General features: G+C 43.6%; 1 protein-coding gene across 2 annotated transcripts in view; it reads right to left on the minus strand.

Moving 5' to 3' along the window:
• Nucleotides 1–8,864: 8,864 nt before the first annotated feature.
• The window catches only part of lhfpl7 (LHFPL tetraspan subfamily member 7), a 319,194-nt gene continuing 303,996 nt past the window's right edge, over nucleotides 8,865–24,062 (minus strand). The window contains exons 3-4 of one of the 2 annotated variants that reach the window (XR_013889296.1): nucleotides 15,881–16,919; nucleotides 14,993–15,006 (exon numbers count right to left, since the gene is read on the minus strand). Coding sequence is in view for 1 of the 2 variants with exons in the window: in XM_080210867.1 (XP_080066993.1) it covers nucleotides 16,693–16,919 (227 nt within the window). In the remaining variant the exon portion in view is untranslated. Of the gene's footprint in view, nucleotides 16,920–24,062 lie in introns of both variants that reach the window. The other variant, XM_080210867.1, reaches the window with a different exon arrangement.

Genomic DNA, 24,062 nt, shown 5'->3' on the forward strand with positions numbered 1-24,062 from the left:
CACATCCTTAAAAAAGTCCTGTTAGGATACTTGGCATGTCATAACATTCAAGGCTATGGGCTGAATGCTGGTAAGTGGTATTAGATGGGCAGGTCAGGGCCTTTCATGTGTCGGTGCAGAAGCAATGGACCAAAAGGGCTATTCTGCACTGTAGTATTCTATGATTCTGTGATACCAAAGCTAACTGAAGAAAAGTGGCTAATAGAGACAGGCTGATGACTAAGGTGAGTTACGATCCTAGAGGAAAGAAAAGGGATGCCAACTGGCAGGGTAAAAATTCTAAAATTCTTTTTCAATCAGTAATAGAGAACCAATGTTACATATTTTCCTTATTTGAAATAAGTGGGAGGCCGTGTGACAAAATTAAAAATATTACTAAACAATGTTCAGCATGTTAATAAGAACAATGGTGGCACAGTGGTTAGCACTGCTGCCTCACAGTGCCAGGGATTTGGGTTCAGCTCCCAGCTTGGGTCGCTGTCTGTCTGGAGTCTGCACATTCTCCCTGTGTCTGCGTGAGTTTCCTCCGGGTGCCCCGGTTTCCTCCCACAGTCCAAAGATGTGCAGGTTAGATGAATTGGACATACTAAATTGCCCTTTAGTGTCAGGGAGACAAGCCAGGGTAAATGCATGGGGTTATGGAGGTAGGGTCTGGTTGGGATTGTGGTCGGTGCAGACTCAATGGGCCAAATGGCCTCCTTCTGCACTGTATTCTAACAAATATTCATTTTAAAACAATCACATTCTTGCTTTGACGGTTACTTGAGCCTATGCTTCACTAATGAAAATTAAACTGAAAATTATGCATGTGTTACATTTTCAAATTGGGGTCAGGATCCCGATACTTGCATAAATTTTAGGCATCGATCCAGAGCTGTGTCTGCATTGTAACAAAATCTTTCAGTATTAATCCACTAATTGGATGAGAGGTGTGCTGGGTGTCCAAACAGAGGTGCTGAGCTCTGTGAGGCGATGGGAGCGGCCAGTTGGAGGAGGAGCATCAGAGGTTGATGGTGGCCATGACAGGACCTGCTGCTGCCTTGTGTAAGAAAAGAGACAGGAATCTGGAGAGCGAGAAGCCTCAGCACTCCAGAAATTGGTCAAAAAAAATCAGGCCAATGGCATGGTGCCCAATCTTGTTGCCAAACCTCTCGTTGCAAAAATCTTTCCCATTTTAAAAATAACTTTGCAGCATTCCACAGTGAGCTCGGCAGTTAGGCATGAATGATTTGAAAATCGGGGGTGGGATTGTCTGGCTGTGCTCATCCCAAAACCAAAAAATTCCACCCAAGGTCAATGGACCTTTGTGTGGTCCGCCCCTCGCCCACTATGATTCCCGTGGCAGGTGGGATGGGAGGATTGAATCATAGAATCCCAATAGTGCAGAAGAAGCCCATTCGGCCCTTCAAGTCTGCACCGACTAGAATACCACCCAGACCCTATTCCCATTACCCCACATATTTATCCTGCTAATTCCCCTGACACTAGGGGCAATTTAGCATGGCCAATCAACCTAACTCGCACATCTTTGGAGTATGGGAGGAAACCAGAGCACCCGGAGAAAACCCACACAGACACGGGGAGAAGATGCAGACTCCGCACGGACTGTGAGCCAAGCCGGGAATCAAACCCTGGTCCCTGGCGCTATGAGGCAGCAGTGCTAACCACTGTGCCACCATGCCATCCCTATAAATGACATAGATAACTATGTAGGGGGGTAGGATTAATCTGGTGAAGGGACACCGGCCTCTGAGGAGTTATTTCAGTGGCAATGAGGGAAAAGAACAACCTGAAGGAATTTGCTTGCTGACTGCCGGCTTCACTTGGGGGTAAGCTATTTTCAGGTATCATGTCTCTGTTTGGGAAACTGGACTCTTTTGACCCTGCTGTGGAGGACTGGGCTCAACATGTGGAACACATACGTTACTTTTTTAGGGCTAATGACATTTGTGGCAGATGAAAAGCAACAGGTCTTCAAACTGCTTGTGGTTGACCCCCCCACCAACCCCCCGCCGCACCCCCCCCCCCTCTGCACTACCACTCCATGTGACGATGTGAAACATACCCCATTGATTTTTTTTTCTGATAGAATGTTGTAAGATCTGGAGTGAAAAGTGACCTGCTTCTCTGGAGAGAAACACATCGGTTTTCTCACTGGAAACAACACTCTGTCAATTTTTGATAAGAGTTAGCCCAGCATGTTTGAATAATACATCCAGATTATGACTTTGTATGAATGAGACACAAGTTTCTGACAAGGAGATGTTTTTAATAATGCAGCTTCAGTTATGTAATTTTAAACACAAATGGAAACACAGATATTCTTTATAATTAGGCAGAATATGGGAGCTGTAGACTGATGACTCATTTCTGCAGAGAATTACCATCTGTATTTTCCTTAAAGCCCATTGACAGTGGGGTGGCACAGCAGCACAGCGGTTAGCACTGCTGCCTCACAGCGCCAGGAGCCTGAGTTCAACCTTTGGCTTGGGTCACTGTCTGTGTGGAATTTACACATTGTCCCCATGTCTGTGTGGGTTTCCTCTAAGTGCTCCGGTCTCCTCCCACAGTCTGAAAGATGTGCTGGTTAGGTGCATTGGCCATGCTAAATTCTCCTTCAGTGTACCCGGACAGGTGGCAGGGTGTGGCCACTGGTGGATTTTCACAGTAACTACATTGTTTATATTTATTAGTGTTACAAGTAGGCTTGCATTAACATTGCAATGCAGTTGTTGTGAAAATCCCCTAGTTGCCACGCTCTGGCACCTGTCCAGATACACTGAAGGAGAATTTAGCATGGCCAGTGTACCTAACCAGCACATCTTTCAGACTGTGGGAGGAAACCCACACAGACATGAGGAGAATGTGCAGACTCCACACAGGCAGTGACCCAAGGCTGGAATTGAACCTGGGTCCCTGGTGCTGTGAGGCAGCAGTGCTAACCAGTGGGCTGCCTTGCCTGCATCTTGTAGTGTTAATGTAAGCCTACTTGTGACACAAATAAATAAATAGTGATTTTGTTTATAAACCAACAATGCTTACCGCTGGTTCAATTTATCTGAAGATTCTTTTAATTTAAAGTGTACATTACTCTCTCCCAGATTTTCTGCCATTTCTGGACTGTTTATCTGATGTGATTGTATGTGTCACCACAGTTCCCCTCTACATCTGCACTAGTGAATCTGCCTGAAACGGTTGCAAACTAAATAAGTACATTAATTTAAATTGACAGGATTTTTAAAATCTCAAATCCAGTTGCAAAAATGGAATGGACGTTGGAGACTGGTGAATTACTCAGAATAAACAACATGTCTTCTGATTGACATAATTAGCATTTGCCTGTGGCATCTTTGAGTTATGAGATTGGTTGCACTTGATTTATTTTTTTCACAATCATTGCTTACCACCTTCTAGTCTCTATTGTAATGATAGGGTAGATTATTAATTAACTGTAAATAGGGAGAGTGGGAAATATATTTTGTTAATAATGCTGTAGAACCCAATGAACCAGAAATGTTTAGCACATTCTGTTCTTTAAAAGAAGCAACTTGGCCTATTGATTTTTGCCACTTTACTAGGACAGTTGTGGCACAGTGGTTAGCACTGCTGTCTCACAGTGCTAGGGACCTGGGTTCGATCCAAGCCTTGGCTCACTCTCTGTGTGGAGTCTGTACATTTTTCCCATGTCTGCGTGGGTTTCCTACGGGTGCTCCGGTTTCCTCCCACTGTCCAAAAGACGTGCTAGTTAGGTGCATTGGCCACGCTAAATTCTCCCTCAGCGTACCCAAACAGACGCGGAGTGTGGTGACTATAGAACATAGAACATAGAACATTACAGCGCAGATCAGGCCCTTCGGCCCACGATGTTGCGCCGACCAGTTACAAAAACAATGACCCACTAGCCTACACCAATCCCTTTTCGTCCATAAACCTATCCATAGATCTCTTAAACACCCCCAAACTAGGCGCATTTACAACTGCAGCAGGCAGGGCATTCCAATCCCTCACCACCCGCTGGGTAAAGAACCTACCCCTGACATCTGTCCTGTAGCTACCCCCCCTTAATTTAAAGCCATGCCCCCTCGTGCTAGCTTTCTCCATCCGAGGAAAAAGGCTATCACTATCCACCCTATCTAAACCTCTAATCATCTTATATGTTTCAATACGATCCCCTCTTAGCCGCCTTCTTTCCAACGAAAACAACCCTAAATCCCTCAGTCTCTCCTCATAGGACCTCCCCACCATACCAGGCAACATCCTAGTAAACCTCCTCTGCACCCTCTCCAAAGCCTCCACATCCTTCTTGTAATGTGGGGACCAGAACTGCACACAGTACTCCAAGTGCGGCCGCACCAGGGGATTTTCACAGTAACTTCACTGCAGTGTTAATGTAAGCCTACTGGTGACACTAATAAATAAACTTTATATAAATGACAAATAATAGGGGACCCAGCACAGATCCCTGATGAAATGAGGTGTGTGGGTTTCCTCTGGGTGCTCCAGTTTCCTCCTGCTCTGGAAAAAACCAGAGTAGGAGGAAACTGCTCCAGTTTCCCAGAAACCCAGAGGGAAACCATGCAGTAACAGGGTGGGAACCGGGGGGTGGGGTGGGGGCGAGGGGGAGAACGTGCAGGCTCCACATAGACAGTGACCCAAGCCGGGAATGAAACCCGGGTCCTGGCACTATGAAGTGGCAGTGCTAACCACTGTGCTACCAAGTTGCCCAGTTGTAGTATCTCAAATCCCCTGTTGTCATAGTTTGGCAAATCTACACTCTCTAGTATCTATGGGTAGATTTTAAGGATGGCGAGTGATTGGTGTCACCATTCCAAGAGTTGGTGCCTAACATGCAGCCGCCAACTCTCACGCTCCCATTTCCATTTAATGTTTACCTGAATCCAACCGGGCACAGTGCCACTGTGGTCAGAAGCAGTACTGCAGTTCCCAGGACCTTTGAAAAGTTAAGTCCAGGGAGCGGGAGGAAGGGGCCACCCCGAGGGTGGGGGAGAGGGTTCGTGGCGTGTTGGGGGGAGGTGTGCAATTGCGGCATCGGCGAGTCGGTCGGGGTGGTGGGGGGAGACGGATTCCAGGAGCTCCAATGTTTCAAAAGGGAGGATGCCCCATCTTTGAGGGGCTTTCAGAGTGACGCGCCCTCCCCCACTTCCAACCCAAGATAGGGTCCGATGACGCTTTCCCACCCGCCGAAAAATTGAGTTTGGGTGGAAAAGGGTCTTAAGTGGCCAAATTGTCATCTTAAAGGCCTTATTAGGTGAATGGGTGGGTTTCCTGTCCAAGGCAAGTGTGAAAGTGTGACTGGGTTTTGGCAGGCAGGTTCCCGGATGCAATCCTTTCCATTCAATTTTATGCTGTACCCCCACCCATCCCCCGCCCCACCTTAGAACCGGCCTGGGTGAGGTGCGGCGGGAGTGGGGGTGGTCCGTGTAAAATTCTGCCCTATGGCTTTAAGCTTTCTCTCTGCTGTTTGCCAAGTTCCCTACTTTTGTGTTGAAAGTGAATTTTGAGATTGCACACCCTGCAACAAAGTGCAGATAATCTGCATTTACCAAGGAGAAATTTTCAGTCCATCTTCCATTTGTGTTTATCCTTAGCACACATTTTTGATGAATCTCACGTTACTTGTTCGGTATAATTTTATTTTGCCATTTGTATGTAAAGATTTCCCAACTGCTGAACCATTGATTTGTTTTCAATCTTTTCAGCCAAGTTACATCCCTTTTCATCTCGTCAGATTTTTCCTATTCTAATCTCACATCCTGCTTTGGGTGGCATGGTGGCACAATGGTTAGCACTGCTGCCTCACAGCACCAGGGATCTGGGTTCGATTCCCGGCTTGGGTTACTGTACGTGTGGAGTTTGCATGTTCTTCTCCATGTCGGCGTGGGTTTCCTCCGGGTGCTCCGGTTTCCTTCCACAGTCTGAAAGATGTGCCAGTTAGATGAATTGGCCATGCCAAATTCTTTCCCAGTGTACTGGAACAGGTGCCAGAGTGTGGCGACTAGGAGATTTTCAGAGTAACTTCATTGCAATGTTAATGTAAGACTACTTGTGATGAATAAATAAACTCAATTGTATCTTCTGTGGAATCGAATTGAGTCAGGCTACCTTTAAAAATAGTGGGCGAGATCCAATTCTCAGGTTCCTGCCACCATTCCCATTTCAGGATACTCTTGTCACTGCAAGATAAAGGTAGCCAGTCCACGCACAGCACTCCCAGCCTTGCTGGCTCCATTGTGGTATTTCAAACCCATCTGTGATTTGGATGGAGCCAAGCTTGTTCTGTTAGTAGAAGTGTTCACAGCATTTCGGAGGAGACATGGGCACATGGTCCCTAGTCCCAATCACAAGCCAAAATAAAACAGCCATTCAACTTTTCAATTGAAATATGTGGCCTCTCTTGCCTTCGCATAAAGCTGTCAATCACAGATATGGTAATAATGACAAAATGCTTCAATTCACTTTACACCTCTTAGTATTGTGTGAACAATAAACACAGACACTAAAAAAACAATTCGTAGAATGATCAGGTTATTACAATGTAATGGAGATGCCAATAAAACAAAGTTATGACACTGTTTCAGGCTGTGTCAACACTACTGTGGCCATTTCCTATTCTTGGTACTTGGCTAAGCATTTATAATGAGGACATTTGTCAACTGTATCAGCAAAAGTTTTTTTCCAGATGGTTTAATTATGAATGCTTGGCTGAGCTCCCAGAATGGTTAATGGACTTAAATCTATAGGTATTATTGACACAGCTTGAAGGGGAAGCTGGTGGGCCTCTATAGCTGTATGGTTCTTCATAAGGGTTCATTTCACAAATGGCTTGCCTGACTATTATTAGAGAGAATTAAGAACCAGCCACAGAGGATGGGGCACTAACTTTAGCAGAAAATGTCTTACAGTACAGGTGACACAGTGGCACTGCTGCCTCACAGCGCCAAGAACCCGGGTTTGATTCCCAGCTTGGTTGACAGTGTGGAGTTTGCACATTCTCCCAATGTCTGTGTGGGTTTCCTCCGGGTGCTCTAGTTTCCTCCCACAGTCTGAAAGAAGTGCTGGTTAGGTGCATTGACCTGAACGGACACAGGACGGTTGTGAATAGGGGAATTTCACAGTAACTTCATTGCAGTGTTAATATAAGCCTTATTTGTACTAATAAATAAATTTTAAAAAACTTTTTAAAAAAATGCACTTTGCACGTACCTATTTCCTTAATAAACATAAACCACAATTTGGTTATCAAGGAAGTACACTGATCAAAAAGAGCTTCTTTTGCATCTTGCAATTTACCAATAAATGCAGATAAAGGTTAAAATACACATGAAACGGCCTTGTGAGTGTGATCATTGAGGTCACCCTGCCTGGTGATGGTATCTATTACATTCCTCATTTATTAAGGGGGAATATATTAGCAACATTTGGCTTCCCCCAATTTAGCCTTAACGTATGGAACAACACGGATTAAAATTGATTATCGGAATTTTTATTTTAAGCAGATCTTTGATCTTTAATAAAGTGAGTGAAATTTCTTTTGGGTTTGTTAAACACAGTTTTATTCAATAACGAGTAAGGTACATAAATTTGTTAACATTGTGGAAGGTGCAGACAAGTCAACTTAAAACACATAAACAGATCTGGTAAAGTACTTTGAAGTTTGTTGTGTACTCATCAACATAAAAATTATACATTTAGAATGCTGAATAAACCCTAACAATCAGCTTGCTTATTTATTTACAACAAAATTACTGTACAAAACTGAGTTCACATCAGAAAGTGGTCCACAATAGAATGGTTTCCCAGTGTCTGAATAGGGAGTTCTGCATAGGATATTGGAAAGTACAGTAATTACACTTTGAAGTACTTGGCTTGTTTTGCCTTTGCAGGTTTAGATTTGGGCTAATTCATCACAGCATTATATTGGCACCATTATCAGCCTGGGGATCACCCAATGTCTTGAGTTCCATACAGCAACTGAATAGCATAAATCTCCTGTAAACAGTTTTTGATTATGAGAGTCAAGCATTTAGCACTGCTGCCTCACAGTGCCAGGGATCCAGGTTTGATTCATGTGGCAGCAGTTCTAACCACTGTGCCACTGTTGTTTTTAATAACATGCTGAACAATTTTTGGTTGTATTTTTAATTTTATCATACAACCTCTCATTTATTTCAAGTGGTTCTCTATTACTGACTGAAAAGGAATCTCAGAATTTTTACCCCACCAGTTGGCATTCCTTTTCTTCCCTCTGGGATCCTAACTCACCCTACAGCCATCAGCCCTGTCGCTATTAACCACAGTTAGCTTTGGTATCTCAGAATCACAGAATCCTACAGTGCAGAAGAGGCTCTTCGGCCCATTGAGTCTGCACTGACATATGAAAGGCCCTGACTTGCCCACCTAATCCCAATTGCTAGCACTTGACCCACAGCTTTGATTGTTATGGCGTGCTAAATACCCATCCAGGTACTTTTTAAAGGATGTGAGGCATCCCACCTCTACCACCCTCCCGGGCAGTGCATTCCAGACTGTCACCACCCTCCGGGTAAAAAAGGTTTTCCTCAAATCCCCCCTAAACCTCCCACCCCTCACTTTTAACTTGTGTCCCCTTGTAATTGACCCCTCAATGAAAGGGAACAGCTGCTCCCTATCCACCCTGTTCATGCCCCTCATAATCCTGAACACCTCAAACAGGTCACTCCTGGTAATGCAAGTCCTCTGCTCATTTAAAACACAGGAATTTCTTCTCGCAAAGGGCGGTGAATCTCTGGAATTCTCTGCCCCAAAGGGTGGTGGGGGCTGGATCATTCGACGTATTCAAAGTGGAGGTGGAGAAATAGTTGAGGAATAGAGGGTTATGGGGAAATGGCACAGAAAGAGGCCAGCAGAGATCAACCACGATCGTATTGAATGGTAGGGAAAGGTTTAAAGGGCCTGGTAGCCTTCTCCTGCTTCTCTTGACCAGGGGATGGCAATTTCATGAGTTCATGAACTTAGTCAAAAGTGCAGAGAGAAGTTGTTCCGACTGGTGAAGGGATCAAGAGCCAGAGGGCACTGATTATGGGTGAGCGAGTGAAATGTGCTACCTGAGAGGATGGTGCAGGCAGATTCAATCATGCTTTTAGCAAAGGAATTGGATAAGCAGTTGATAGGAAAGGATTTGCAGGGCTGCAGGGTAGTAGGACTAGATGAATTTCTCTTGCAATCGACCTTCAATGATCAACTTTTGTGCTGTCAACCATTCTAGGATTGTATGAATCACAACAGAGCTCAAATGTTGCCATGGACGTTCTTTCCAGCCTGTGGGGGGAAGTGGGGGCCCCCCTTCCTGGTTATTCCATGGTCCTCAGCATTGGTGGCACTGGTTGTCCCCTCTGGCAGAGGATAACTCTGGCAGGGTTATCCTTCTGATTCTCCAAGGCCTGCCTATCCAGCCTGGGCACAGTAAAAGAAAATTCATCCCAATCTTCGAGGGCACCTCAGTGTGGAGGTGCTCTCTCTCCTTCTCCCTGAGGCTCAACATCAGCTATATCTGTTTGGTAGCGCTGCCAAACTACCAGTCCTCTGACTGGGCAGACAACTCAGACAGGCAAGCTACCACCATTAATTAGATGGAGGTCTTGGTGCCAACCTTTTAATTGGCTGCTGCCATAAAATAGTCATTGCGGTCCCGTTGCCCACTGATGGGGTTCAGATCACCCATTTCATCATGATGGTGGGACTTGACTCTAGTTGGTAAAATTCCAGCCGATACCTTTTTTCTCAATGATTCAATATTGCACATCCCAGATGATCTCCTTGGTGGCTGTCAACTTGTTTTAGATCTTTTATAGTTTCTTGTGGTATGGCTCCTGCTCTGCCCAAGACCACAAGAAACTATAAAAGGTTGTGAATGAAGCCCAATCCATCACACAGACCAGCTGCCCATCCACTGACACTGTCTACACTTCCTGCTGCCTCGGAAAAGTAACCAGCATAATCAAAGACCTCATGTACCCGGACATTCTCTCTCCCACCTTCTTCCGTCGGGAAAAAGATACAAAAGTCTGAGGTCACTTCCCAACCGACTCAAGAACAGCTTCTTCCCTGCTGCCATTAGATGTTTGAATGGACCTACCTCGCATTAAGTTGATCTTTTTCTACACCTTAGCTATGACTGTCACACTATATTCTGCACTCTCTCCTTTCCTTCTCTATGAACGGTATGCTTTGTCTGTATAATGCGCAAGAAATAATACTTTTAAATGTATACTAATACATGTGACAAATAATAAATCAAATCAGAAGATAGCATGTTACACTGGACATCAGAATGCCATTGAAAGCGAGAGAAAAGACCAACATCAGAATAAAGGCCGTGATGACTTATCCCTCCAGTAAACTAACATCTGGGCATCCAATGACATTTTGACAAGTCCAACTCCTTCATTGTTGCTATTCTGCTTGGTAATTGTCCTAAACATGAATCATGCAAAACTGATGCAAAACTGTTAGTCCTGATAGCTCTTTAATTTGCCTTTCACAGCTTTAATCTTTCTCTTACTGTTTTGCCAGCTCAGCCTAATTTGAAATAATATTCTGGGTTCTTTTTATCTAAGCATCTTTTCCCTAGACTGTATAGTTCGAGATTGTGTTGTCCTTCTTTATAACTCAGCCTATTTTACAGTTCGGACCACTCTTGTTCTTCTCCTCACCATCCCAGTATATATGTTACGCCCATTCTCTGAGTAGAATCAGCAAGGTCCTGGAGGAAGAATTTTTTTCTGAAAGATGAAAAGAGTAGGTGGATTTGCCATGATAAATTGCCCCTTAGTGTTGGGGGGATTAGCAGGGTAAATACATGGGGTTGCAGGGATAGGGCCTGGATGGAATTGTGGCCGGTGCAGACTCGATGGGCTGAATGGCCTCCTTCTGCACTGTAGGGATTCTATTTCTATTCTATTTAATAGAACTTATGACCCTCTGAGTTGAGAAAGGTATGTGGTTTGAGTGAAACTCATGAAAAGGGAAAATAGCTAAGAGATTACATCACCCTCAGTGAAATAAAAAGTAAACGGCTAAAGCATATTCAGATATACTAATCTCATTGTGTTTGCAGCAACATTAATATCATTTTTTCAATTCTGAAATTGTTTAAACTAAACTGATGTTACACAGGCCACTCTTACTTTAGTTATTAAAATAATTTAGAAATCATCACTTTTTCTAGTAGTCAAAGTTAAATGCTTGGAGCATTTTATGATTGACACATGAAGCATTCTCCCCACAAATAGGCAGTGAGAACCTTTCTTCTTGGCTTTAGGGAACTGTTGGCTTTCTTCAACAAGTTTTTTTGGAGATTGATATTAAAACAAGCAGATAGCAGTGTGCAAAACTTCACATGATCACATGCAATTGCTTTGTCATCAGTTTTAATGATAGTATTTGTGATAATCCCCAGGACTTGCAGGGCAATCACTGATTGACCTCCCTGTAGGAGGCATAGAATATGAACTGCCTGATGACTGGTAATTATACTACCAGGTGGAGCTCGTATACCGAGCCCTGTACAAAGCAAGCCCCTGAGTGGGTCCATTGTTGTATTGTCCAGGTTGTGACCAGTTGTGTTCACCACAGGCTTGTGGTTTTGTCTTACTTTATTTGGTGCAATAAAGCAGCATTCTTTTACAGCCGACTCCTGGAGTTATTATAGTATCAGATTGTTTATTTTTTAAATAGGTTACACCACTGGTAAAACAATGGAGAAGGAATTCTATATGTATGTTCTACTTGCTCAGCTTAATTTCAAGATGATATTTTAAAATGATGAAATTAGATCTATATCTAAAGATGTGCGGGTTAGGTAGATTGGCTATAATAAATTGCCCCTTAGTGTCAGTGGGATTAACAGGGTAAATACGTGGGATTGTGAGAATAGGGTCTGGGTGGGATTGTTGTCGGTACAGTCTCAATGGGTTGAATGGCCTCTTTCTGCACTGTAGTGTTTCTATCATTCTATAATTCTATGATCTGGTTTTTGGCTTAGAAGCACTACATTATCGCCCTGTAAGATTACCAAAACAGCCACCAAATAACTTAGGTTGTTGGTCAAATTGCCAATTTAGTTTGTTGTAGGACAAGGGCTATTCTCAAGGTTGACTGCACTCATTTTGGAAGTTAGTTACGAGTGTAGCTGTTGAAACAAATTGCAACGTTCATCATGGCCCAAAACCTTTTTGAAATCCGCAAACACTGGTTTTGACCACCATTCTATTGGTCACCTACAGAACTTTCTGCGAAAAATGGACAGCCACTTTTTACACCAAACATTTAGAAATCAGTTCACACAGAAAAGGAAAAACAAAAAAATATTGAAACAGAATTCCAAACATAGAACACACACACTTTTTGTACACAATGTACAAATCCTTCATTTGTACGGACTGTTAAGTCAGAAACCTGGTTATCTTGTTTATTGACGTTTCTTGCTGTTAGATAATAAAAGGCACACATTGGTTTGGTCAGAACATGGTGTAAGACAGAGGAATAGAATCATTTTGCAGTTGTTTCATCCCTACAGTTGAACATGCTGCTGTTCCTCAAGGTTTGGAACACCAATCCTATGCTTTAAATGGAAGAGGCTGGCAGTAAAAGAAAGCTGTTCCATTTTGCGTTCCAGTTCAGCTCTGAAAGAAAATGTTGGACTCTTCCATTCAGTTTAAAAAGATTTGCATTTAAACAACTTGGCAGTTTAATTAACCACTCCCTGCAGTTGTGGCCATGGATCCCAGCTTAGTCTTAACACTGACCTGTGAATCGCATGCAAGATTTTGTCAACATCCGGCAAGACCTCCTTCTTGAGGTGCCTGGCAGGAGCTAAGCCGGACCTCTGTTTCGGAATGGACTGCGGATAGAGAACTAGTATTGTATAATTGCATTCAAACATTCAATTCAAGAGAAAGCTGATAACTCTGGGATCAGCCGCTAGGAACTTATGAACCAATGTTTTAGTTAAAGAATCAGGCAATAGTGGGCAGGATAAAATGTTAAAAGTGATGGGAAATATATATATTACCATAAAAACAAGCTGGTCTAATGCCAAACTACACTGAGAACTGAAGGCAGACCAAGCCAATGAAGCTACATGTTCTGGAGACAGTGGAGGAAAAGATTTGTGTTGTGGAAATACATTTAGAATCTATAGGTGGAATTTTACCGGCACATCCACCCTAGGTTCGTATGATCCTGCCCAAAGCCAATGGAGAATGCCGTTCCCCGAGCCTCGCCCGCCCCCGGAATTCCAGCCACACAATCCCTACAGTGCAGAAGGAGGCCATTCAGCCCATCGAGTGTGCACTTACAACGATCCCACCCAGATCTTATCCCCGTATTTACCCTGCCAATCCCTTCTGATACTAAGGGGCAATTTAGCATGGCCAATCTACCCAGAAGGAATGTTCTGGCAATTTGACTACACAAAGTGGGAATCCTCCTTGTCGTGTCTGAATTGAGAATTACATGTTGCCTTGGTGGCCAGTTTGGTCAATAGTTTGATCATTTCATTTTGTGAAAGAAATTTAGTAATGGTAGATTCACTTCAGAATTTGTTTTATCTGCTGGACTGAAAACAAATAGAGAAATATTTTTAAAACAAGGAGAAATCAGATTCCACTGACAGATTATTGTAACTGCTTTCAAAATCGATGCTGAGCCAATCATTCTTTCCGTTGATCTAAAGTTACATTGAGTCTTGTTAACGTAGGGGGAACACTTTCACTGCTATTTATCACCTTTGCAGATGCAATATCTAAACAGATGGACAGTGGAATCTTAGTCACACATTCTTTCACCAATAAGTATTTATACCTGATATTGGCACGATGGTATTGCTGCCTCACAGCGCCAGGGACATGGGTTCAATTCCAGTCTCAGGTGATTGTGCCAACTCCACACATTCTCCCTGTGTCTGTGTAGGTTTCTCTGGGTGCTCCAGTTTCCTTCCACACTCCAAAGGTGTGTGGGTTGGGTGGATTGGCCATGCTAAATTGCCCCTTAGTGTCTGTAGGTTAGGAGCTTTAGCCATGGTAAATGTGTAGGGGTTACAGGAATAGGGCAGGGTGCATATGTGGGATTATAAAGACAAAACGATGGATGGGCCTGGATAAGATGCTCTGTTGGAGAACTGATGCAGATTCAATGGGTTGAAGGGCCTCCTTCTGCACCGTAGTGATTCTGTGATTCTATGTTCTATTGACTCATGCGATATGACCATTTTCTTTTGGATTTTAAATATATGGATGCAATTCTGAAATCAAATGTGAGACCCTCAACTTTTAACGATGTTATCTCCACTTACAATCTTTACTAATGATCATATTTGAATATATCTTATCATCAGACAAGGAGCTTCCAATTATTCTTTTAATCTGTCCTAATCCAAATCCTAACGCAGAACACAAAATTTAAAGGATTAAATGTATCTCATTACAGGGTAAATGACAAATGGCTGTCTTTTGATATTTTAGTTGCAAATTAGTGGAAACATCCTGGTGATAGAAACAGCAAACTTGGTGAATCTCATTAAATAGTCTGTTATCATAATTTGTTAGTCAAACTGGCTAAATAATTTTCTGGTGTGAAAAGTCCAATACCATCAATTAGCATTCAGAAATTGGGGAAAATACATTAATCATTAGTGGTGATAAGAATAAGCCATTTAAATGTTGCTGCTTTATAGATTTGTTACAACAATGCTGCATCCTGGTGTTATTAATCTTTAGGCAGATTATCTATAATGATCTATCTTTCATAGATCTGTTTAAAAATATAATGAAGAAACCATGAGATGGGGGGGTGCCTGTTCCAAACTTAATATGACAATTTAATTAGCGTCCGATCAATACAGATGTAATGGATAGCTTAATGCTTTATTTGGTTCAAGATTAGGTCAGTGCTATGTGGCATTAACATTCAGACCGTTTGGCTTTAGAAGAGCACGGATATCTGGTACTGTAATGAACAGAATTACAACACTGTTGAATATTGTACAACAAATTGATTATAGTATGTTACAAATCTGATGATGATCAATGATCCCCCCCCATTTAAGTAGGTGAGACATTAGTCATTTTAAATGAAAAATAATAACATAAATTACTTCTACTACAAGTAATTGAAAGTCAATGATACACCAAGGAATCTAAAACTAGCAGTAAGATTTCTAACTGCTCTTGTTGTGAAAATGCTATGTGTAAAGTCAACTTAATCTCTTTAAAAATTGTCATTACTTCATCACCTTAAAATCTCACACTAGTAATAGATAGAGGCATCTGTAGAGAGGGAAGAAATTGTAGGTCATTGGCTAATTCCATCTGGCAACATTACCACTGCGGTTCCGACACTCCAACAAGATGGATACAATGCTTCTTGGAGATGTGTGGAATGGACATATTCTCACAGCAAGTGGCAATGTGTGCAGTGAATGAGTTAAGAAGAAGAAATGTAATTGCATGGTAAATGGGTACCATTGTATCAGGTAATAAGAAGTATTTACCCATTCTGAATTTGTTTCATCATGGTTGTAGTGCATGTTCTGACCTGTTTTATGCTGACATGAAGGTCAGATAGGTTGATTTTGAGGTTGTCTATTTAAAGTTTAAACATACTGATTGGCCATTAGGGGAGAGGATTGCATGAAATGCTTCCAAAGGCTCTTGTGGCGCAGGCCCTTTGAGAACCTAAGCACTGTTTTGATCTCCCAACATTGGTTAGGAATACATCTATATGCAATCCTTGTCCTATAGTTTGTTCCTTTTTAAGCCCATCTGCTAACATTTGATAATAAGTCTCGGTGTGAGGTCCATCATTAAAATTTTGAACTTACGTAACAAAATGAGACAAGATCTCCAGTTATTTGACAAGCTAAGCTTTACTTTTAAAACTGGAGTTATCTGTAATCTCCAGCATGTTCTGGTTGTCTGCTGATTAAATATCCGTTTGTCATTCTAACCTCACAAAAGTATGTTTCCAAATATGTTCCCTGGCAATCTTGTACACTAGTTGAAAGCTTGTTCTTCTGTTGACGGGCAGAATATTTTGGAAAAAGGAACCCTATAATCGAAGAATTGCTCTCTATTTTCTAATCTGTCCACAGTTCTTAGTTTCAAGGCTGCACTCAACAGCATAAGCTGGAGTCTCCTCCTCAGGAACTAGTTAACACCATGTGGCCATTCTGTAACCGTGATTCTTCAGTGAGCACGTTCCTCTTAACTTGTTCACCATAACTTCAATAAAATTGAACCCTCTTATATCTGACTGCTATCCAATCTTGAAGTCTCCTGGAAACTGTGGCCAATCCAGGTGACGGTACAAGTGGCCTGAATGAATAGATATTTGTTCGAGATTAAGTTAGTGTAACAACGACATGGCTCACGGGACATATTTCGTAACTGATTTCCTTATAGCATTTTTTTGCATAAATTGCTAACGATGGCAGCTTGGGTGTACTTTTGAGGAAATCAGGAAGACTTTTCATGTAATGCACTTTGGGTCACTTAACTCACATTGACCTTATTTTGCTGTTTCAGAGCTTAAAGAAGTGCTTTCGTATCTTCTGTTCATTCCGGAAGGTCTAAAAAGCAGGATGTTGGTTTTTTTTTTAACAGTGGTACTTTTGTCCTTTTTCAGTAACAAGTACTATAAGATTGTAGGTATCGGAGTCGGTGAACTGGATTCCTTAGGCGCGTACTTGGAGAAGAAAGGCAGAAAGACTGCAAGCATGACACCAACGATGGCCAGCATGTAGCCCCATCCGATCTGACAATCCGCCGCGTGATAGATGCTGGAATTTCCACAATATTTCTGTACAAGGGGTGAGTTCAATCCAAAAGGATAGACCAGAAGTCCAGAAGCCATGATAAACACTGCAAAGAGAAAGAATAATTTATTAATTCAAAATTCTGATTTTTGCCCCATTATTCTATACAGTGCCGGAAATAAAAATTTCTACATACATTTCTGTACTGATATCACCAATGAATGATGCACCAAAGTAGGAGTTCTTAACACTGAGGAATGCAAGGAATTTTAAATCCACATGAGTTGTGCAGATTGCAAACCCAAATAGAAATACAGAGCTCGGTGCATGTGGTTCAATTGTACTAAACTCATAGAATCCCTATAGTGCAGAAGGAGGCAATTCGGCCCATCAGGTCACACTGAAAAAGAATCTGATCCAGGCCCAATCCTTATAATCTCACGTATTTAGCCCACTGATTCCAGCAACCCCAAACCCCACATACCCTAAACATACTCTCTTCCACCTTCTTCCTACAAAGGGTTGTGAATGTGGCCCTGTCCATCACGCAAACCAGCCTCCCATCCATTTACTCCGTCTACACTTCATTCTGCCTTGGAAAAGCAGCCAGCGTAACCAAGGACTCCACACACCCTGCACATACTCTCTTCCACCTTCTTTTGTTGGGAAAAAGATACAAAAGTCTGAGATCATGCACCAACTGACTCAAGAACAGCTTTTTCCCTGATGCCATCAGATATTTGAATGGACCTATTTTATATTAAGTTGATCTTTCTCTACATTCTAGCTATGACTGTAACCCTACATTCTGCAGCCTCTCCTTTCACAGGGAATTTCACAGTAACTTCATTGCAGTGTTAATGCAGGCCTTACTTGTGACTAATAAATAAACTTTATTTTTCCTTTTCCCTTATGTACTCTATGAATGGTATGCTTTGTCAGTATAGCACACAAGAAACAATACTTTTCACTGTATCACAATGCATGTAACAATAGTAGATCAAATCAGCCTACACATCTTGGGACACTAAGAGACAATTTAGCTTGGCCAATCAACCTAACCAGCACATCTTTGGACTGTGGAAGGAAACGGGAGCACACAGAGGAAGCCTGCACAGACTCGAGAAGAACGTGCAGACTCCAAGCAGTGACCCAAACCAGAAATCAAACCCAGGTCTCTGGCGCTGTAAGGCAGCAGTGCCACTGTGCTGCCCTTAACTGAGTCACTCACTGTACACCGTCTTAAGTAACACTTAGTAAATCTGTACCTGTGCACATTTATCAAAAGGCAGGTTCTGGTTGGATTCATTGTTAACATGTTAGTTCTTTTTTGTACTTTGGATGCGAGGGTGTTTTTCAAAACTGATCTTTGGTTTGCCGTATCCACTCTGAACCGTGCTATTTATCTCCAACATTACCTCATGAAAAAATAGCTAGTGCTCTTCGTGTATGAAGGTCTGTCAATATGAAGGCGGGTAGTATCTGTTTAGCAGCCACCCTGTGTAAAGTGGAGCCGAATAACTTTGGAACTGACTACCTTAGTTCTTATTGTAGTTTTTCGAAGTTGGGGGAACTATTCACATTTTCATGCAAGTGTTGTATGAATAGGACGTTTTAAAAATTACTTCTGAGTTAGGCTCATCTTTGGGGCATTGAGTTTAAAATTTGGCAAGTCATGTTGCAGCTTTATAGAACCTTAGGCCACACTGGAATATAGTGTTCAATTCTGGTCGCCACACTGCCAGGAGGATGTGGAAGCTTTGGAGAGGGTACAGAAAAGATTGACCAGGATGTTGCCTGGTATGGAGGGCATTAACTGAGGAAAGATTGGAGAAACTTGATTTGTTCTCACTGGAACAATGGAGGTTGACGGGTGACCCAATAGAAGTCTACAAGATTATGAGGGACATGGACAGAGTGGATAGTCAGAAGCTTTTTCCCGGGGTGCAAGAGTCAATTACTAGGGGGCATAGGTTTAAGGTGCGAGGGGCAAGGTTTAAAGGAAACATACAAGGCAAGGATTTTACACAGAGGGTGGTGCCTGGACCTCGCTGCCGGGGAGGTAGTGGAAGCGGATACTACAGTGACTTTTAAGGAGCATCTTGACAAATACATGAATAGGATGGGAATAGAGGGATATGGTCCCTGGAAGGGTAGGGGGTTTTAGTTCAGTTGGTGCAGGCTTGGAGGGCCAAAGGGCCTCTTCCTGCACTGTAATTTTCTTTGTTCTTCGAATACCTATAGTTTGGCTGTTTGTTATTGTTAATCCATTCTCTACCATATTTAAGCTCTACATTTTCCCCACTCACCATTCCAATTCTTTGCGTGGAAGGACAGGATGGTCTGTGGCACTTACTTCATCCATATCTAGTGTGCATTCTAGCCACTGGTGATGAACTGACAGGGAGGCTGTTTTTAATGAGACAGAACTGGACCTGACAGCTTTTGCCTCAACACTCATTCTTGCTTTGATGCTTGACTGAAGATGACAAAGCCCCAATGACGAGGTAGTGAGTTTGTATGTCAGCCTAGTTTATGTTTGACCTCCAGATTCACAGCTAATAAAGCCATAAGATTTTTTATTAGGCCATTTGGACCATCGAGCCTGCTCCACCATTCAATCAGATAAATTTCTCAACCCCATTGTCCCACCTTTTCCCCATAACCTTTGATCCCCTTATTGATCAAGAATGTATTTATCTCTGTCTTAAATGACCTGATTTCCACACTTCTGTGGCAATGAATTCCACAGATTCACTGCCCTCTGGCCTAAGAAATTTCTCCTCATCTCGATTCTAAAGGGTCGTTCCTTCTCTAATGTCGGTAACTAATTCCACCCAGCAGATTGTAGAGCCTGCAAGGTTGCTTCCAATGGCTTTTGAGGCATCTGAAGAGTTCACACAACAGAGGCAGGTCCCAAATCGTAATTCTCAAATCGTAATTTCTTGCACCAAATTTGACTCTAACCCCTCCTGCACAGGTTTCCTGGGGAATCCCATAGCTAAAGAGAGGCAGTGACAGCTAGATTCAGCAGTAACACTGCTCACGGCCCTGTAGCGCTTCCACCTTCTTGACCCCTCAAGCAAAACCTTCCATGACAATGAGTTGACCCAATCCATGATGTTGACGACAATCACCTGTCTCCTGATTCCTAGCTTCACGATCCCTCTCACAGATTCGTGCTGTCTCACTGTTTCCTCCCTCTGCCCTGACTGCCAGTTCGACACACATAGCCAACCCACCTTGCCTCTTGCCTCCCCTACCTCTCTACGGCTGGTTTGACACTCCGCCATTAACCTGTGCTGTCCCCAATGGTTCCTGGCTGCAACTTGCTGCCACTAACATCCTGGCCCGATGGCCAGCTGATCTGTCACTCTGGCAGGAAACAGAACTTTACAAAATGATAGTAAATGCCAGCCATTAAATTCGGCAGAACCTTTGCAGGCCTGATTTTACCAACAAGTTGCGCCCATTTTCAGGAGTGAAACTTGATAAAGTCAGGCGTCAGGCACGTAGGACGACCTGCATCCATCTCCACGCCCGTTCCCCCTTTACCAAGCAGCTAAAATGGCTGCATTTGCATGCATTTAAATTGACTTAATGAGCTGGATGCCCAATCTTACCAGCACTTCCCCTTTTACCACCATGTTTGCCCGTCCAGATTCGGCGCAAAACGGGCATTCTCGGCAAAGATCTGTTCCAGGCATTCCAGCATCTGAGGAGGTAAGCTTCTGGTGGCTCTCTATCTCAGATCGGTGGTGGGTGGGTACGGAGGAGGAGGAGGGAGGACCAGATTGTTTTCTAGTGGGGGAAGGGAAGAGGAGGGCCAGATGTATCTCTGGTGGTGGGGGTGGAGAGAGAGGCGGGCCAGGCCAGGGCTGGGGGACGGGGGGGTTCCGCTGCCACTCTGCGGGCAAGTGGGGCAGAGGTCCACGAGTGGTCTGGGCAGCCGGGGGGCGGGGGGGGGGTGGTGGATGGATAAGGAGGACATTTATGTTGTGGGGGTTGGGGCAATGTCTGCAGGGGCCACTGCGATGTGGCAGGGGTGCACTTTTCAAATTTTTTTTTACCGCGCATATGCAGTTGGTGGCTCCGATCGTAGCTGCAGCGTCTCGGGTACGATAAACCCCACCCACAGGCTCCTGCGGCACGATTCAGAATCGCTGGGTTTCTTTTCAGGCAGAGTGCGTATGGGGGCGCCGGAGAACAGGGTTTACAAGTCGGATCTGAAACACTCCCAGATTCAGCACTTAGAATCAAAATGGTAAAAATCAGGCCCTGCGTGTCTATTTCAAGGGTGAGTCCTCCTGCAAAAACATCAGGGGCCAAGCTGAATGTAGTAATCCTGCTCTGGAACGGTCAGGTACGCTGGTCTGTATTTTCAACAATAAACTACAATAACTGCTGAGAAATGGCAATAGTTAAATTTCTGCTTCCCACGCAAATAGCCGCAGATGCACTTAACCTTGTGCCTTTGTTTGGGATGCCTCTATGTCACAGGGGCCACATAGAAAGATGAACAATAAAAGCACTCCAGTACCACTTATAATGATGGAGCTGGACAATTCAGGAGTGTTTCAATCTGCAATTGCTCAGTTAGCTAAAAGCAGATCACAACCTTTTATTAAATAATAGTTCATCTAACCAGTCAGCAGAATCTACAAGTAAGCAATGCCCTATATAGTGCCGAGAAAATAGTGCTTGCTAAAGTGTATAGTTGGCAGACAAAGACAGCAATTGGAAAAAATTAGGAACTTTCGAAAGCATTAGAAGGCAGTTTCTTAATTGGATTCAAGTCCAAGTGCTTTCTAATTGCTTAAACCTTCCGATCAGAGCTAAGCTATTTCTCAGTCAAGCAATTGCATCGTTACAAGAGTGAGTTTATTTTGGAAGGTAGCATTCTAGGGAAACAGATGTTGGCGGAGTGGCCATGCCTGGCTGATTGAACCCCACTGAGATGTTAAGAGTGTGATTCTCTATGTCTGCTCACTGACTCTCATCTCAGTCTAATATAGCTGCCTCCCTTCTTTCCCCTGGAGCGACTCCAAGGTATACAATGATATCCTCCATCAGTCAAAGCTCTGGAGCAGCCAAGCAAGGACTGGCTCTATGTTTGTAATAAAATTGGTATTTTTAACCAAGGTATCAAATACATTTCTGATCTGTTTCTATGCCTTTTAAAAAGAAGAGGTATTTTCAGCAGAAGGACTTTGAATCACAGAATCCCCTACAGTGCAGAAGAATGTCATTCTGCCCATTGCGTCTGTATCGACCACAATACCACCCAGGCCCTATCCCCGTAACCGCGTATATTTACTCTGCTAATCCCCCTGGTGCTAAGAGGCAATTTAGCCTGGCCAATCTACCTAAAAAGTTTGAAGTTTATTTATTAGTCACAAGTAGGCTTACATTAACACTACAAAAAAGTTACTGTGAAAATCCCCTAGTTGCCAAACTCCGGCGCCTGTTAAGGTACACTGGGGGAGAATTTAGCATTGCCAATGCACTTAACCGGCAGGTCTTTCGGACTATGGAAGGCAACTGAAGTGCCCGGAGGAGATCCACGCAGACACGGGGACAATGTGCAGACTTTGCACAGCCAGGCACCCGAGACCGGAATTGAACCCAGATCCCTGGCACTGAGCGCAGTGCTAACCGTGCCACCGTGCCACTATGCTGCCCATAATAAAGCTACTCACCCACGAAGACCTGTCCCTCCATTAAATTTACATCTAAATTTAATAAATTAACATGGAGCAAATTTTACAAGGCTTCAACCCAATGTTAGTGCCTCAGATTCTGGGTAAATATTAATTGGGGCGTGCCGTTCCCGATGATGGTGACAGCAGGGGACTGGAAACAATCACGTAATGAAGGAAGGTTATAGTGATGAAACGCGCCGTCAGCTGGCAAATGGCGAGTATGGGCAGGCTATAAAACAGCTTCCTGAACAAAGACAATAACTGTAACATGGCCACAGTTTCCCTGGCCAACTCCATTGCCATGAGCATCTGACTAACTGAGAGCACATCAGTGGCATGGGTTTTTTTTAAACTTTTATTTGTAAAATATTTCACGTTATATTGGGTTCACTTTACTCATGTGTGTATCATCATTAAAGAGCTAAGTGTGTTTGTCCACATCTTATGGTTGGCATGCATTGTTAGTTACAGCAGAGTTAGAAACATTTCTTTTTTGGAGGGGGAGACAACGTTGTGTTTTATGCATTCAGTCATTGTTCAATGTTCATGTTAATGTCCCGTGTGTGTGCAGGGGGACCTGGGGTGGGGGGGGGGGGGAGGTTGGTTGCTGACCAGATTTCCACCCTAATACCTCGATACCTCTCCGCCTCTCTCATTCTCACTCCACCTTCTAAGGTGTTCCTTAAAACCTAGCTCCTGACCAAGCTATTCCAAAATCTCCTTTATGTGGTTCGGTGTTGATTATTTTTTGATAGTGATCCTGTGGAACACTTTGGGATATTTTACTACGTTAATCTTTAATTCCTGGAGGCTCCACAAAGTCCTGGAGGGTTGGCAACCGTAGACATTGTCCATCAAAGCACTTCAAAAAAGTTTCAGAGCAACTGGGCCCTATGAGAGAAATCAAGGGGATCACCCTGGTAAAACTGATGGGTGCTCTCTATAAGAGTACTTTAAAGAGGTCATTTAACACCTGAAGTTTGTGGCATGAACCAGGGCCAATCCCTGCTGTGGAATGGAATGCTGTGGTAATTCTGCAGGCTTCCAGTTATCCATGGGACATGGTTATCAAAGTGACCAGGGCACTTCAAAGGTTTAAAGGACAGAAACAATAATGATTATCTTTACCAGAATGGTGTCTGAAATCACCATCCTGAGAGTGAAAATCATATTCCCCAGAGCAACAAGGAAAAGACCACCATCCTGGGGAGACCCCCAAGGTCAAACCCTTGTCCCTCAGCTTGAACCCACCCAATGGTCAGCTCCCCGGGGGAAGACTCCCTCTACAGCCCGACAGCAGCAGAGGAGCACATGGGCACAGCACTCACCTCTCTGCCAACACCCTCCTCCCCAGGGCGCCAGGTCAGCGTATCACTGTTAGGGTGCTGGGGGCAGAGCAAGGTTGGCACTGACAAGCAGCAGGGCCTGAAGATGGGGGGCTGAAAGGGGGTGGGGTCGGAGGCAACCCCATCTCGGAGTGTTTCTCCTGTGTGTTGGGGGGGAGGAGTGGTGAGGCTGCTGGCTGGGGGGGTGTAGTATCAGATCAC

This window comes from Carcharhinus amblyrhynchos, chromosome 23, assembly GCF_965287045.1.
Source record: "Carcharhinus amblyrhynchos chromosome 23, sCarAmb.v2.hapA, whole genome shotgun sequence".
Lineage (NCBI taxonomy): Eukaryota > Metazoa > Chordata > Chondrichthyes > Carcharhiniformes > Carcharhinidae > Carcharhinus > Carcharhinus amblyrhynchos.